The 18,060-nt window shown below is 43.0% G+C and overlaps 2 protein-coding genes and 1 long non-coding RNA gene across 3 annotated transcripts; all 3 read left to right on the forward strand.

Annotated features, from left to right (window-relative positions):
- The first annotated feature begins 5,684 nt into the window (after positions 1-5,684).
- Positions 5,685-9,625, forward strand: LOC137655116 (uncharacterized). Its single transcript, XR_011046819.1, has 4 exons — positions 5,685-5,742; positions 8,026-8,842; positions 9,210-9,307; positions 9,537-9,625. It is a non-coding gene; the product is annotated as an uncharacterized lncRNA (long non-coding RNA).
- Positions 9,626-11,473: 1,848 nt separating this feature from the next.
- LOC137655531 (uncharacterized) lies at positions 11,474-12,905 on the forward strand. Its single transcript, XM_068389428.1, has 2 exons — positions 11,474-11,494; positions 12,330-12,905. Exons 1-2 carry the CDS (start codon positions 11,474-11,476, stop codon positions 12,903-12,905), a joined length of 597 nt encoding a protein of 198 aa, XP_068245529.1.
- A 4-nt stretch (positions 12,906-12,909) lies between these two features.
- Positions 12,910-13,495, forward strand: LOC137655532 (uncharacterized). The gene is made up of 2 exons (XM_068389429.1): positions 12,910-13,013; positions 13,147-13,495. The coding sequence occupies exons 1-2, from the start codon at positions 12,910-12,912 to the stop codon at positions 13,493-13,495; spliced, it is 453 nt and encodes a 150-aa protein (XP_068245530.1).
- The last annotated feature ends 4,565 nt before the right edge of the window (positions 13,496-18,060 follow it).

Below are 18,060 nucleotides of genomic sequence, written 5' to 3' on the forward strand. Positions count from 1 at the left end.
GCCTCTCTCACATCTATCCTCCTATCACCCAGAGCTTTCTTCACACCATCCATCCACCCAAACCTTGGCCTTCCTCTTGTACTTCTCCCATCAACTCTTGCATTCATCACCTTCTTTAGCAGACAGCCATTTTCCATTCTCTCAACATGGCCAAACCACCTCAACACATTCATATCCACTCTAGCCGCTAACTCATTTCTTACACCTGTTCTCACCCTCACCACTTCGTTCCTAACCCTATCTACTCGAGATACACCAGCCATACTCCTCAGACACTTCATCTCAAACACATTCAATTTCTGTCTCTCCATCACTTTCATTCCCCACAACTCCGATCCATACATCACAGTTGGTACAATCACTTTCTCATATAGAACTCTCTTTACATTCATGCCCAATCCTCTATTTTTTACTACTCCCTTAACTGCCCCCAACACTTTGCAACCTTCATTCACTCTCTGACGTACATCTGCTTCCACTCCACCATTTGCTGCAACAACAGACCCCAAGTACTTAAACTGATCCACCTCCTCAAGTAACTCTCCATTCAACATGACATTCAACCTTGCACCACCTTCCCTTCTCGTACATCTCATAACCTTACTCTTACCCACATTAACTCTCAACTTCCTTCTCTCACACACCCTTCCAAATTCTGTCACTAGTCGGTCAAGCTTCTCTTCTGTGTCTGCTACCAGTACAGTATCATCCGCAAACAACAACTGATTTACCTCCCATTCATGATCATTCTCGCCTACCAGTTTTAATCCTCGTCCAAGCACTCTAGCATTCACCTCTCTCACCACTCCATCAACATACAAGTTAAACAACCACGGCGACATCACACATCCCTGTCTCAGCCCCACTCTCACCGGAAACCAATCGCTCACCTCATTTCCTATTCTAACACATGCTTTACTACCTGTGTAAAAACTTTTCACTGCTTGCAACAACCTTCCACCAACTCCATATAACCTCATCACATTCCACATTGCTTCCCTATCAACTCTATCATATGCTTTCTCCAGATCCATAAACGCAACATACACCTCCTTACCTTTTGCTAAATATTTCTCGCATATCTGCCTAACTGTAAAAATCTGATTCATACAACCCCTACCTCTTCTAAAACCACCCTGTACTTCCAAGATTGCATTCTCTGTTTTATCCTTAATCCTATTAATCAGTATTCTACCATACACTTTTCCAACTACACTCAACAAACTAATACCTCTTGAATTACAACACTCATGCACATCTCCCTTACCCTTATATAGTGGTACAATACATGCACAGACCCAATCTACTGGTACCATTGACAACACAAAACACACATTAAACAATCTCACCAACCATTCAAGTACAGTCACACCCCCTTCCTTCAACATCTCAGCTTTCACACCATCCATACCCGATGCTTTTCCTACTCTCGTTTCATCTAGTGCTCTCCTCACTTCCTCTATTGTAATCTCTCTCTCATTCTCATCTCCCATCACTGGCACCTCAACACCTGGAACCGCAATTATATCTGCCTCCCTATCATCCTCAACATTCAGCAAACTTTCAAAATATTCCGCCCACCTTTTCCTTGCCTCCTCTCCTTTTAACAACCTTCCATTTCCATCTTTCACTGTCTCTTCAATTCTTGCGCCGGCCTTCCTTACTCTCTTCACTTCTTTCCAAAACTTCTTCTTATTTTCTTCATATGACTGACCCAGTCCCTGACCCCACCTCAGGTCAGCTGCCCTCTTTGCCTCACGTACCTTGCGCTTTACTTCCACCTTTTGCTCTCTATATTTTTCATACTTCTCTATACTATTACTCTGCAGCCATTCTTCAAAAGCCCTCTTTTTCTCTTCCACTTTTACCTTCACTCCTTCATTCCACCATTCACTGCCCTTCCTCATGCTGCCTCCAACAACCTTCTTGCCACATACATCACTTGCAATCCCAACAAAATTTTCTTTTGCTAACTTCCACTCCTCCTCTAAATTACCAGTTTCTCTTACTCTCACCTCGTCATATGCCATTTTCAACCTTTCCTGATATTTACTTTTTACCCCCGGTTTTATTAGCTCTTCAACCCTCACTAGCTCCCTTTTACATCCACCTACTCTATTCCCCCACTCTTTTGCTACAACTAATTTTCCTTCCACCAAAAAATGATCAGACATACCATTAGCCATACCCCTAAACACGTGCACGTCTTTCAATCTTCCAAACATTCTTTTAGCTATCAACACATAATCCATTAATGCCCTTTCTACTACTCTTCCATTTGCCACTCTTACCCATGTATACTTATTTTTATCTTTCTTTTTAAAAAAGCTAGCACTTATTACCATCTCTTGTTCAACACACATATCTACCAGTCTCTCACCACTCTCATTTTCACCTGGTACGCCATATTTCCCAATGACACCTTCTACCTCTCCAGCACCCACTCTAGCATTTAAGTCACCCATAACAACTACATAATTCCTTCTACCCAGTCCTTCTACACACCTAGTTAATTCATTCCAGAACTCATTCCGCTCTTCTTCACTTTTCTCACTACCTGGCCCATACGCACTGACAAACGCCCAACATTCCCTACCCAACCTAACCCTTACCCACATTAACCTAGATGATATCTCCTTCCATTCCACTACTTTACCTGTCATCCATTCACTCAACAATAAAGCCACACCCTCTCTCGCTCTTCCCCTTTCAATCCCAGACACTCTACCAGACATTTCACCAAACATCACTTCACCCTTTCCTTTCATCTTTGTCTCACACAAGGCCAATACATCCATCCTTCTACTTCTAAACATACTTCCAATCTCACATCTTTTACTCTCTATCGTACTACATCCACGCACATTCAAACACCCCAAAACTAGAGTGCGGGGAGCAGTCACTCTCCCCCCAGCTCCATCTCTTTGTTGCTGTCTCACAGGATACTTTTACAGGAGAGGGGGTTCCCAGCCCCCTCGTCCCGTCCCTTTTAGTCGCCTCTTACGACACGCAGGGATAACGTTGGCGCTATTCTAATTGTTTTATGCCCCCGCGGCCACAGGGGGCTATAATGTTTATAGCCAAGATATCCTAATAATAGAGGTTATTACTGATTGCATGATTGTCTGGCGTAGATATGAATTCCGATGCAGTAGAAGCAATCGGTTGCTGTGATAATTAACAAAGTTAATTACCGTGAATGTATATAAGATTAACGCATTCCTCCTGAGTCTGACGTCTAAGCCCATTGTAGTGGTTCATCCTAAAGCAAAAAGTCATAATATTCTTGTGCAATAGACCGTGCTTGCAGAAATTAGGTAAGCGTCCACATGAATATCATTAATGAATGAGCATCACAGGAAATCTTAGAATGTTGTGATCTGGGTCTCAATTTCTCATGTCAAATGTTGAAATTTACTACTTCAAAGTTATTTGTATTGTCTTATTAGTGACAATATAAATGAGTTCCATTTACAAAAGTATGGTTTAGACTACACATGTTCCGCATGAAAATAAATTGTAAAATCTTTATAACTTATTGAAATTAAACTTCGTTAACATCAGTATGATGATGCTATTTCTATGTGCATAATGAAGGAGTCTCCACTCTACTAGTCTCCTGGCTAGTACAGTGGTAACATGTTTGCCTAGCATTTGCATGGTAGCAGATCTATCCCAACCCAGGACTGTGAGTTTAAGCTGTTTACTGGTTAGGCCGCTATTGTGGTTGGGCACCATACTATTGCTTGCTAAGCTACATCCCTAGTTGGAAAAGCAGGATGCTATAAGCCTAGTGACCCCCAACAGGGAAAATAGCCCAGTGAGGAAAGGAAACAATGAAAAATAGAATATTTTAAGAACAGTAACATCAAAATGAAAATTTCCTATAAAATCTATAAACAATTCAACAAAACAAGAGAAAGATAAATAAGACAGAATATTGTACCCTCAAGCAAAAGAACTCTAACCCAAGACAGTGGGGGTTGGGCTTGCCCGGCTAACGTTCTGGTGAGCATCTATTCTGATGAAACTGAACTGAAACTAGACACCTTAAACCTTTAATTGTTTCAGGGAATAATATAATAGAAAGTAGAATAGTATACTAGTCCCAGATAATTGATAATCAATCAATCTATACTAGGCCTGTCCTTAAATGTTATTCTAAAGTCTTTTATAATCGGCAATAATCACATATATTCAATATATATATTCTATACTCAAATTAGAATTTCTGTGATTTAAGTAACTTCATAGTAATGGTTTAGCTTATATATAGTTTATTCTAGGATTTTATACTTGGGATTTGGGAAATAATCTAGTGTCACCTTACGCTAATATATTTCTCATTTTCTACTAAATTTTGCTTAATTCATATCATATAACCAAATAAGTTAAGGAAGATAAGAGGGTAATGTTCGTATCGTCAATAATTCATGAAACTAACTAAAATACTGTCAGGATAGAACAGAAATAAATTTTAAAATCAGGATTTTATAGCATTTAAATATAGCTTAGTTTACCATAAAATAAAGTTTTCTTTGTTTTGAAAATGCTTATCGTTTTCTTTTTCTAAATACTGTAATGAATTCTGTAGGTGCGTTCAGTAAACCTAAATATGAGCATTGTAAAATTAAAGCTTTATCATACACCTCACTCATATATTTCTACTAAATATCAAGCTATTTTCATACAAATATAATTTTCAAGCCTATTTAGTCTAACTAGTCTATCGGAGAATTATTTAGATATAATTTAGGCAAAAAGTAGTTTTCAGCTGTAAGATAAATCATAGAAACGCGTAAATAGGTGAAGGTCTCTGATTGGCGGAAGCAAATCTTGAGCAAAGACCCTATTTTTAGGGGAAATATTCACAAATCGGGAAATTCTAGCGGTTAGTGGTGGAAATACTGAATATCTGATTAATCCTCATCTAGCTGGGAATTATTGGAGAAATTGAATGTTAGCCCATCAAAATCCCCAAAATTCCTCATAATTTAACAATAATTTTCTAAATAGGCAAATATTTAATCATAGAAATGTAGCTTCAAGAAGTATGATCAACAGTATGAATATTTAGTTTTTAATATCTAATCAATGTGAATGGCTTGCGTTTTCCTAAGCTTTGTTAGGTTATACCACTCAATATAATTATGATATATCAATGTATCTTCCAGAGCGCATATTAAAACCAAAAGATTCAAAATGTGTAATATTATTTTGTTGAAGAAAATCTTAGTTTTTGTAGTTTCACAAATACGATTATTAAAACAATTTGTAGTATAATATAATTACAGAAGATACAACAGTGCATGGGACTACATCAATTCGTTCTGATTAAATTGTTTGAAAACTTAGAGAAATTATTGAAGACAGAGAAATTATTACTTATTTTTTTTGGTCATGTCATGAAGAGAGAAGATGGACACGTATGTACATACGAGGGTTATGAACTTGGAGGTGGAAGTCAGAAGAAGGAGGGGAAGGCCAAAGTTCATGGAGGAAAGGGGTCAAGAGAACAAGATGTAAAGGACAGAGGAAGATGGAGAAGGCTGACTAGAAACAGCGACCCATTAGGGAAATGGGAAAAGCTGAAGTCAAAGAAGAAGAGAAATGACTACTTTTTAGGGACATTTTGGGGCTTGTCTAGGGAGGGATGACTTTGACAGTTTTAGAACTAAAAGATCATTGGAATCAAAGATGTCTGCCATGCCTTTCTACGAAACTGCTAAACAAAGGCAATGGGTAAGTAAACACTGTTTTTCATATGTTCTCGCCGATGATTGATTAGTCTATACGCTAGCAATTTGACTAACCAGTGATTTTCCTACAAAGAGCTTAAATTGGCGAAGAAATTTTATACGGCCATTTAGAAAAATCGTTTTTAGCACGTGATAAAGTTCCGAATTTGTAAATGTTTATTTTACCAGATTTTTCAATTGTGGCCTTTCGTATTATCACTTAAAATGTAACGATATTGGAGTTCCAGGCAGTAACCATAAAATAATCGCCGGTGTTATGCGACTTGAGTAATAAATTGAGATGTCGGTTCTATTGGCTGACCCTAGGCCAAAATTAAACCGACGGTAAAGTTGTATCGTATTACAAGGTGTGATTTTGAACAGAAAATATATGTTTTCTTATAGTAATTAACGTGATTTAACCGAATTTGACCTTCATTTCAACCGCAAACAAATAAATCAACCAATTCGACTAACTTTAAGTTGCCGAATTGGTTGCTGTTATTACGGATGAAATGAGGGTGAAAACCGGTTAAATCACGTTATTTTCTACAGGAAAACATATTTTCTGTTAAAATGATTAAATATAATGTCTTATATACATTTTGTTAAAATACTTAAATATAAGGACGTTCAAATTCGGTGTCACCTAACTCACGTATTTTATTTAACACCAGTGATGGAATTAAAGGTTGCATATTCGTAAATCTGGTCAATTTGAAAAGTACTGATTTTTAATTACATTATGTAATTAAAATTGGTAGTTTCTGATTTTGGACGTAAGTGGAATTATTTACTTCATTTTTTAAATTGATAAACGGTTGGTATTGATGATTGCGTAATTTGTGCATTTTAGGCGATAGGTGTAGTAGAACTGTTAAGGCATAGCGTTTGAATACAAAATTTATTAGTTGACCTGTACTGTTACAGTCTGTGAATAACATACAGCGCATATATAAATACAGAAGCATAGATTAATTTACTAATGGTCAAAATGAATCCTTAGTAATAACCTTACTTACACACCCCATGAATACTCATTACTCAACAACAACAAATGTAACAGTTTCTAGCCCACTGTAGGCTAAAGACCTCGGATATGTCAATACATTTCTGGGTTTTAACCACTTTTCATTACCACTCTGGCCAGTACGAAATGGTGATGGTGGGAGATTGCTGTCTGATCACCCACAACAAACCAACCTAGTATAGGTGTTCCTGACTAGCAAAGCTTTGCTGTTCATGTCGATACAAAAAACCTAATATACACAATCCCTGTTTTATTAATTTTCGAATATTCTTTAAACGACTCGCTGAATTCAGTTAACATACAGCCAAGCATATTTTAGTTGAATAAATAAATTTATAGCTGATTATTTATGCAGTCTGAAGCTTAGTTTGACAGCCTGCATTATCAGTCAACCCCACTGATTTCTCTCTCTCTCTCTCTCTCTCTCTCTCTCTCTCTCTCTCTCTCTCTCTCTCTCTCTCTCTCTCTCTCTCAGACCCTTTACGAGTGAGGTCATAATGCATCGTTGACTCGTCTCGTTAAAGCTGTTCACCGTTTCATCTCTCCCGTCATAGGGAAATCCACAATTGTAGTCGAAATGTTTTATTCTTTAAGGACAATTATTTTCTCTGTATCCTAACTCTTGCTTTGAGGAATGAAGGCTAATGGAGGTCAATTGAGAGGAAGTATGGTCTGGTCGCGAGTCAAAAACTGTGGATACAATTTGGTTTCTTAAGTAGGCTACTGCTCGTTAGTTTTTGTACTTTTGTACTTTTAACTAAGCACATTATTGAGTACTAATGTACGTGACCGGTCAAATATGATGGCTACGCTTGAAAAAAAATTTTTCATATGAAAAATAATGACCTTTAAAATGAACATAAATAGGTTGATTAAAGTATTAAAAAAATTGAGAATGCCAAAAAAAAAAAAAAAAATCACGTACAAGTTGTGTTTAGAATCTTCTTTTGAAATTAGGTGAAAGGTTTGTACATTTTATTTCCCTGCGTTAAAGGGAGTTTAAATGAATCTCCAAAAGTGTTTTGATAATGTAAATGAGAAATATATGCCTTATATTTTATTAGAACATCAAGATAAAATAGAATAGAAATATATTCCTTACAATATGAAGACAGCCATTTTCTTTGTCACATAGTCAAGAAACAAAAGAGGATTACAGTATATCGTTAAATTTCTTAGTAATTGAACTTATTCTTAGCAAATATAGTATTGATCTTTGGCTAACAATCAACTAATGTAAATTAATTTTCTTTCCAGACAACTCTTCGCTTTTAGACCTTAACGATGGTTTAGGCTATCCTTTCAAGTCATTTCAATACATCCTTTAAATTGGTTCAATATATTTCAAGTTATCTACATGAATCAGTTCAAGTTTTAAGTTCCATCAAGTATATTCAAAGTATCAGTTATCATTTAAGTTACATGGATAAAACTAAACAATTTCATAGTTTCATGACGTCACCACATGACTAATTTTCTGTCTCAAAACCTTAAATTCAGATAGAGCCTTGAAGTTGGAAATCCCATGTCTAACGAAAACTTCAAAAATGCTATTTGGCTAAGCAATGTAGTTAAAAAGGAACACGATTTCAGGATTTAATTTTGTTTACTTAGCTACCCTTAGAGTAGAAAAATCTATTTTTTTTTTTTAACTACACTTTTCAGTAAACTCCTATTGCGAAATTAAAAGGTAAATTTAATTGTTATGGGGAACCTTGAAACCCGAGGATAACATATTTATATATTTGAGTCCAGAATTCATTGTAATGAAATCTAAAAATTACTTAACGTAGCTAAATACCTACTTCATTTTTAGTTTTAGGAAGAAAATTTTCCCTTATCACATCATAAATACCTATAAATATAACGTAAATACAATAGTTTCATGAAAAAAAAATAAAATAATCCAATTTAAATGATTAAATCGTTGCTAAGGATCAATTTGGGTTACATCGAATCAATTTTGTGTATCGAAATGACTTTAAAAAAATTGCTGTACAGCAAGCTATATAGAATGGAAGCCCCCATTCTATATCCCTTGCTGTACACACAAGGATTTCAAGTTGGAGCTGAGGTAAGTTTATGAATCTTGAACATAACTTGATTTTATTTTATGTGCTATAAAGAAGATAACTTTAATTACTATTAACACAAAATTATATACATAGCTTTTATATACAATTAAATCTTTGAGAAGGCAATATGTTTAGTTTATATAGGCCTTAATACTTTACACTGCTTTCTACTTGAAATGTCAAATTTAATTTAAACACTTTTCTAAGAATACAGAAATGTATGAAATTGCTATGCTGATTATGAAGGACTGCTAACGATATTGGATTGTTTAAGAAACTTATAATCTAATTGATATGAGTACTTATGAGATAGGCGTAAAAAGAGCTTCCAATTTGTAGAAAAGATTGACTATCAAACTTTTGCAGATGCGTGGCCCGTCTTCATCATCCATTGCTGTCACCAAATGCCGTGGGAACAAATCAAGATTTTTTTTCACGTAGACTGACTCGCAATGAGTACTAAAGTAAGTCAGACATAGAAGAATAATTTCACTTCAGTTGCTAGGTTGGTTTGGTAGATGTCTTAAAGAATAGTATGGAAAGTCCTTTTTTTGGGGGGGGGGGGGGGGGGTTTAACCTTGGTTAGATGTGGGCGATGTTATCATTCTGCAATACTAATCTAGATCTAATACCTGTATTAGGATTAAGGATAGTTTAAGCTCAAGTGATCTAATAATCCTTTTTTTTTCACAGGTTTGGTTGCTATGAACATTCAAGATAGGTAAATGTATTTCCATCTACCGTACAACCTCGGACAGGAATCTATTACTGCCAAGTGAACGGTAAGGAATTTGAAAATTGAATACAGTATCTTATTTCTCTTGACTGTCAATAAGAATGAAGCATGACAAAGCATGTTGGTCATTGGCGGTGTGTTATGTAATTTGGATAATACAAACTAATTCAGTTTAGTTTCGTTATTGATGCATTTTGATATAGTTTTTAGTAAAGGTGCGTGTCTAACAACCTATGAATTGGAATTTTATAAATTTATATTCTGGCATTTTTGGCCAGGAGAACATCTATTTTTCATGTTTTCAAATTGCATTTTTATGATAATTTTATTTTGCTAAAAATTTCTTTTTGATGCGACCCTTTCCACTCCCATGGGTAACCCTCTTCTGACCTGCATACCTATTTATTTATTTTTTCCAAACTTTCCATAATCTTATTTTTGGACGAGTAAACTATTAAAATTTTCATGTACTATATGGTATTCATAAACGTTTGCTAAATATCTCCTAAGATATTCTTATTTCTTTGTCTGCTTGTTTATATATTTACAATCTTTATGATTTTACTGAAAGATTCATAAAGTGTCAGAGACAGTAACTAAATAAGTAAAAAGAATAAAATTTTCTCAGAAAAATACAGATCAGGTTATGTTAGCCAGTTTGGCTCGTGTACATTTAGCCTATATGTGTGCGCCCGCGTGTAGGGACTTTTTTTTTCTGTTTGAGGGAAGGTGTTCACCCCCATTAAATAAATAACTCTGAAATATGATAATTATGTCCTTATGATCTGATCCTCAGTGGTGAGGTAAAATTACCACTAAAAGCCAATACGTATTCTTACTAAAATATATTCAATCAATCTCTACATAAGATTAAATTTTTTAAAGCAGATTTCTGTAAAGATGAAATTTATGGAGAAAAAAATTATTCAATTTTTTTAATATTGACTGATTTTTTATGATTAAAATATGAAAGGATAAGGAATTGATAATCCTACATTTAGTACATATAGGATTAGCACAAATAAAAAACTTGCATATGAAAGTGTCTTTTAAAGGTTATTGATAAAGGCAAAGCATCTGTATACTGTATAAAATTTAAATGCTAAAACTATGTCCCATTAATAACTTTTTTGTATTTCAAATGATCTTTCAAAGGACTTTTAAACAAAAAAAAATTTAAGCAAACCAGAAAGATAGAAGTAACCCCTAAATAATATTGTTTTAGTGGGATTAAGTCATGCTCTAAAATAGAAAACTTAAAATCTATTTGTTCCGTAACTAAAATACAAACCACGCTATATACATGGGGTAATTACTTCGGCGTAGCTGAATGACGAGCCATAAAGTTTTAACGAGGGTTTCCTACCCCACCGCTAGTTAGCGGGGTGTTAGGGAGGGGTAGTTAGTTACCCCTCCCCCCTCACACACACCGGTGAATACAGTAGCTCACTTTACTTTTGGCTCGGAGAGACAACAGACCTGTCAGCGCTCTCCTCTTTGTTGACTGCCATAATTTTATTTGCTTTCTCTTTTCAGTGTGTGTGAAGTTGGCCTCTATAACTCATCATGCGTACGTGCCCTGGACTTCCCGGCCGCCCTTGTGGTACCTTTATGTCGGCCGTGGACACGGATCCTCACTCCTTATGCCCTCTGTTTAGGGGCCAACGGTGTGATAGGTCTAACGTGTGTATTGAGTGTAGGGAGTGGTCTACCTCCCAGTGGGAGAGGTTTGCCCGGCGACGTAAGAAGAAGGCTTAAAGGGATCTTTCTCCTTCGGAGGCTTCTGGGAAGAGAGAAAATCCCAGGTCGTCTTCTTCCGCCGCCCTTTCCTCCTCCGAAGCTCCCACTCGAGCGGCTTCTTCCGAGAGGCCGGCGAGTGGTAGCGTAGACCGTAATGTTGTTAACCGATCCCGAGGTGAGGGAGAGGTCGCTGCCTCCCATAGCGAGGCGGCTGCCCCTCCCCCCCTCGGAGGAGGGACTTGTGTCTAATAATGATCTTTTTCAGCTTTGGGTTTCCTTGGGGCTGCAGGGTTCGCCCTCCGAGGAAGCTCTGTTTGACATGATCAAACTGGGTGCGGCCGTCAAACAATAGCCAACTTCAGCGGAGATAGATCCTCTGTCTGTGGTTGACGTTGTTGTGATGGAAACATCCCGTGGGTCTAGCCAAACGCCTGTTCCTGTGGCTGAGGTAGCGGAAGGCTCTGACTCCCCCTCTGAACATCCTTAGAGGGAGGAGCTTAGTCCCACGGTCTCTCCTGCCGGTGATACTCCCTCTCGGGGGAGTTCACTTACAGAGACTCCTCTTCGGAGGCCCATCGATGGTCAGCCTGCTGATCCCACGGCCCCTTGTGGGCGTAGGCCCCTCGTGGGCGTAGGCCCCTCGTGGGCGTAGGCCCCTCGTGGGCGTAGGCCCCTCGTGGGCGTAGGCCCCTCGTGGGCGTATAAGGCGGAAGGCTCGCCATCTCCTTCGCCATAGAGGCCTTCCTTCCCCCTTCAAAGGGGTTAAGAGGCGCCTCTTCGGCTCGTCGTCACCACATTCCTCTGCATAGGAGACGACTCGCCGTTCTCCTGTCCTGCCAGCTACCAACCTAGACCTCTCCGGGGATCCTTCGCGATCCCCTTCGGAGGATGGTCGTCCTTCGGGACATTGTGACCTGTCGCCCAGACCATCTACTTCTAAAGCTGCTGATGCGCTTCACGCGCCACCTGATACTGCCTCTGCTCAGTCTCCAGGCCCTTCGGGGTTACAGGGACTTGAGTGCGAAACTGCGCCTCTCGCCCCTAAGCGCCAGGCACTGCCTGCGCGCCCGCCTGCCGATGTTCCTGCTGATCCTGACATAGTGCCTCGGCGCTCACCCTTAGGCATTCGCGCCCCTGTTCCTGTTACGTGCCAGGGTCCCCCTGCGCGCCCACGCCCTTCGGCGCCCCGTCGCCCTTCAACAGTTCCTGAAGTAGCGCGCAAGTGCCCAACTGCGCATACGCGCCCTGCTCCTGATATAGCGCCACCGCGCCCTGCTCCTGATATAGCGCCACCGTGCTCACCTGCACCCACGCGGCCAGTTCCTGATACGGCACGTACGCGTCCACCGGTGCCCCAGCTGCCACCTGCGCCCACGCGCCCTCTAGCGCCTCGGCACCCCCCAGTTCCTGCATCGCGCGCGGTCCCTGAGGTTCCTGAGTTGGCGGACAGGCGTCCACAGGTTCTTGCGGACTCGTCGCGCCCCTCGGGGGAAAAGCGCGACATGCGCCCGCGCGGTTCCAGTACCAGCGCTAACGCGCACACCAACGCGCCTGTGCGTTGCTTTGGACCCATCACGCCCACCTAGGGAGATGCGCGATACGCGTCCGCGCGCAGTTCCAGCACCAGCGCCCACGCGCTCACCAACGCGACCACGCGTCGCTACAGCTCACCGCGTCGCCCAAGAGGCTCCCAAGTTAGCGCACGGGCGCTCACGGCCGCCTCTGGGCTCTCCCTCTAGACCGCACGAGCTTGCTATTGATACGATCGCGCCCTGTTCCTGCTACGCGCCCCGTTCCTGTATTTAAGACAACTAAGGTTGCCCAAAGAACTCTAGAGCGCCCTCTCGCGGCTCGCCCCGCGCGGCCTCCACAGCAGCGCACCCCGGTGCGACCACATCGTGACGCGCGCCCACAGGCGAGTGTGCCGGTCTTATTGGACCAGCGCCAACCTTCTCGCGACCCTGCTCCAGCGCTAACGCGCCCTCAGCCGGTTCTTCCGGACACGCGCTCAGGCGCCACCGTTATCTCGCGCCCTTCGGGGCCGCGCCAGGTCGCTGCGCACCCGTGCGTTCGTCCTCCTCCTGCTCCAGCTCCTGATCGCCGCATGCCTACGCCATCGCCTACGCGCTCTCGCGGCCATGTTCCCGCTCCAGCTGCTGCGCGCCATCGCTCCTGAACACCCACCTGCACGCCCTCGCGCCCGCCCCCGCACACACGGGTGCGCGCACGCGAGTTTCCAGTATCGCGCCATCCATCCACGCGCGACCCTGATCAGGGCCTGATGCTTGAGCCCAAGCGCGATCGCCGCCAGGCGGACCCTTCCTCGTCGCGTTCCCCTCCCCGCAAGCGCAGACCAGCGCGCTCGCCAGAGGGGGGCCGCTCCCTGGACAGGTCTAGGGATTCTTTTCTTTCAGCCCTGCAGGCGAACCCTCGTTTGTCGACTCCTCCTAGGTATCCCTCGATCCCTTTCCCTCCAGAGGGAGTGTCCGACAGCGCGACTGTCAGACAGCAGCCCTGGTTTGGCACCCTAGTCAGAGCTCTTGTGCAGGCGATTAAGCCAGCCCTCTCTGATTCGGGTCACGAACCAGCGGCAGTTTCCTCCTCCCTGAAGAGGAAGAGAGGAGTGTCTCCCGTGGATCCTCCAACGAGGCCTATTCTGTCCCCGCGCAGATCCTTACGCAAGGCTCCTACTACCCCTCAGACCTTCTCGCCCTCCCCTGCGGAGGAGGATTACCCCTCTTCAGGAGAGTCGGACGAGCAGGAATACTCCCCCATCGCACTAATGGGGGAGGTTCTTCCTCTTCCCGAGAGGTCTTCTCGTCCAGAGGTGGAGAAGGACCTGCCTCCTTCGCTTCTCGAGTCCTACATCCCGCCCAGGAGGGAGCCTAAGGACTCTTAAGACGATTCCCAAATCGTCAGCTAGGATGCGGCAAGAACCGTCTAGAGTCGTTGAGGATGTCCACATGTCCCCCCAGGAAGAGCCACTGGGGACGGGAGACTTCGCTGCAAGTCCTTCAGTAGGAGAGCACCAGGAGTCAGATTACGCGTTCTGGCAAGTCCTGACCCTCATGAGGAACCTTAATGGGATCCCAGACCCTGAGGTCCCACCTCGCGAAGGGAAGGACACGGTCCTGGACCGCGTCTACGGCACTCAGAAACCCTCTAGGGCCAGTGCAGCTTTGCCCTTGTCCCAAGGAATGAAGAGTGCCAGGGACAAGGTCGAGGGCCAGCTCTCTGAGCTTGCCTCCTCCAGCAGATCGAGTGCCGGTAATAAGCTCCTCCCTCCTCCCCGAGTCCATCAGAGGAGGTACTTCGAGATCCTCGAGGAGTCTTCTCTGAGTCTTCCCTTGCATCACTCCGTGGAAGAACTCACAGGGGGAGTCCCTCTTGAGACTCTCTCCAACCGGCACGTGTCCTTCTCAGCTACTGAGATCCTGAGCCAGGAGCAGGTCATCAAGTGCGCCATGCAGGCGACTTCATGGCTCGACATCTGGCTGGGGTCTCTTGGCATCCTGGTGCGGTCCGAGGACCTCTCCAAAGAAAGCACCAGGAAAGCGCTGGAAACCTTTCTTCTCTCTGGCACACGGACCATTGAGTTTCTGTCCCACCAAGTCTCGAGCTTGTGGGTCAACACGATCCTCAAGCGTCGGGACGGTGTGGCCGAGAGGTTCCATCACAAGGTGCCCAGTGCGGAGTCTAGCAGGCTCAGACACACTTCCGTTCTCGGTAAGAGCCTGTTTGAGCCTAAGGACGTGGATCTCACTGCCGAGAGGTGGAAGAAATCCAACCAGGATTCCCTCATCCATAGGGCCCTGACATCGAGGCCCTACAAGCCTCCAGCAGTCCAGCAGCCCCGTCCTGCTAAGGACACAAAGAAGACGACCACCGCAGCGAAGCCCAAGGTGTCTAAGCCCTTTCCTGCCAAGAACAGGAGGGGCAAGAAGTCCTCAAGGGGAGGCAAAAACCCTAGAAGTACCAGCCGAGGCCGGAAGCGCTAGGGTTGGAAATCCCCCTGCATGTCCACCAGTGGGGGATGCCTTCAGAGTTGCGCGACAATGTGGCAGAAACTCGGGGCGGATGCCTGGACGATCTCCGTGATCTCTCTATGGTATCGCGTCCCGTTCACAGCCTCTCTACCTCCCCTGACAGCGAACCCAGTGTCGTTGAGCTCTTTTGCCATGGGATTGGCAAAAGGGCAGGCCCTCCGGGCCGAAGTCCAGACCATGTTGGAGAAGGACGCTCTCCAGGAGGTCGTAGACGGGTCCCCAGGTTTCTACAGTTGACTCTTTCTTGTGAGAAAAGCGTCTGGAGGCTGGAGACCAGTCATCGACCTCTCGACCCTGAACGGGTTTGTCAAGCAGACTCCGTTCAGCATGGAGATGGCAGACACGGTCAGGCTTGCAGTGAGACCGCGAGACTTTATGTGCACACTGGACCTGAAGGACGCGTACTTCCAGATCCCAATCCATCCGTCTTCAAGGAAGTACCTGAGATTTTGCCTAGACAACAAGATCTACCAGTTCAAGGTGCTGTGTTTCGGTCTCTCCACAGCTCCTCAGGTGTTCACCAGAGTCTTCACCATCATCTCTTCATGGGCTCACAGGATCGGCATCCGTCTCCTTCGTTATCTGGACGACTGGCTGATCCTGGCAGACTCGGAGGCGATCCTTCTTCGCCACCGAGACAGGCTCCTCGAAGTTTGCCAAGATCTGGGGATCGTGGTAAATCTCGAGAAGTCCTCTCTGCAGCCCTCTCAGAAACTGGTATATCTAGGCATGGTCATAGACACCAACCTCCACAAAGCCTTCCCATCAGACGAAAGGGGTTCTAGGACATTAGCGTACTGGACGTTTGCGTCCCGGATATTTGCGTACCTGTATGTGTGTGTTACTGATTCTATAAAGCTTTTCATCTTTACCCTTTACACTATACTTTACAGAGTAATTTTATTTATACGTTTATCCACCCTGAATATGCATATGTTTTAATAGCATCAAATAATTTAGATTCTTAATTCATACTTTGGCAATAATTATACCTTTATCCATACTGGACACGAAAGCACATATATATAGACATCAATATTTCATTTGCACGTTTTATAATCATTAAAAACTATAAAATGGAAAATTTTTATATATATGTATACACTAAATTTTCTATATGTCTAAAAAGTTAGGTTATATTTTTTTAATAATGACTTGCGATGGTTACTTTTAAGCTCATACCTAAAAGGTATGCATGTTATGAACAATGTCTCGTAAGAAATATAGTCTACTTTCCTTTTTCTTCTTCTACTTTCTTTAGGGCGTCAATTAGTTTCCAGATGGAGGGGTGATGACATGTTATATAATTCTGAATTGTGTTATGCCACCCTTCTAAACTATTATTGGACCTCGGCAAGTCATCAGCTGTTCGATCATGAACATTCCACGATGAAATTGAGAGAGTTGGTTGAATCCTATGCCCACTCTAACAACTGAGGTTAAACTGCCGTGAATAAAAAGTCTCTTCTGCTTCTAGAGAAATCAGGAATTGCTTTCTAAAGGTCTACGTAAATACAAAAGTAAAACCATAGATAAGTACAGTAATTGTAAGTTCTGTACCTCAGTGGTTTTATGCCATATATCTGTAATTGAGCGATAGCATGGATACATACATACATACATACATACATATAAAGAGACAGAGTTAATTCCGTATCTCTTAACAAATATTACCTGGTCACTAAAAACAAGTACAGGTACGCAAATTTCCGGGACGAAAAAGTCCGGGGACGCAATTGTCCGGGACTTAACTGTCCAGGACGCAAATGTCTAGTACGCAATTGTCCTACCATTGTTCTAGGACATTTGCGTCCCGGACATATGCGTCCCGGATATTTGCGTACCTGTATGTGTGTTTTACTGATTCTATAAAGCTTTTCATCTTTACCTTTACACTATACTTTACACAGTAATTTACATACATACATACATACATACATACATACATATAAAGAGACAGAGTTAATTCCGTATCTCTTAACAATATTACCTGGTCACTAAAAACAAGTACAGGTACGCAAATTTCCGGGACGAAAAAGTCCGGGGACGCAATTGTCAGGGACACAGCTGTCCGTGACGCAAATGTCCAGTACGCAATTGTCCTACCACCAACGAAAGGATAGCAAGGCTGAGGAAGGTTGCGAAACCTTTCCTCAATCGAGAGGAACTCCCAGCCCAATCGTGGCTTCGTCTCCTCGGTCACCTCTCCTCCCTGACCCGTCTCGTTCCCAACAGCCGCCTCAGAATGAGATCCCTCCAGTGGCAACTCAAGTCTCGGTGGAGTCAAGGACTCGACTCCCCGGACATCACAATCCCCATGGGATCTGCGGAATGAGTGGACCTCAGTTGGTGGGTGGCAGACGAGAACCTACGAAAGGGAGTGGATCTTCTCGTCCCCTCCCCGGATTTGATGCTCTGTTTTCGGACGCATCAAACAAAGGGTGAGGGCCCACGTTCTGAACCACAGGACCTCAGGCCTGTGGTCAGAACCAGAAAAGTACCTTCACATAAACCTGCTAGAAATGAAGGCCGTATTCCTGGCTCTTCAGAAGTTCCACCAAGTCCTGGCGGGCCACTCGGTGGTGGTGATGAGCGACAACACCACGGTCGTGGCTTATATAAACAAGCAGGGAGGTACCTTTTCGGAACAGCTATCCCATCTTGCAGTAGAGCTCCTGAGATGGTCCGAAGTCCA

Source organism: Palaemon carinicauda, chromosome 16, assembly GCF_036898095.1.
Source record: "Palaemon carinicauda isolate YSFRI2023 chromosome 16, ASM3689809v2, whole genome shotgun sequence".
Classification (NCBI taxonomy): Eukaryota; Metazoa; Arthropoda; class Malacostraca; order Decapoda; family Palaemonidae; genus Palaemon; species Palaemon carinicauda.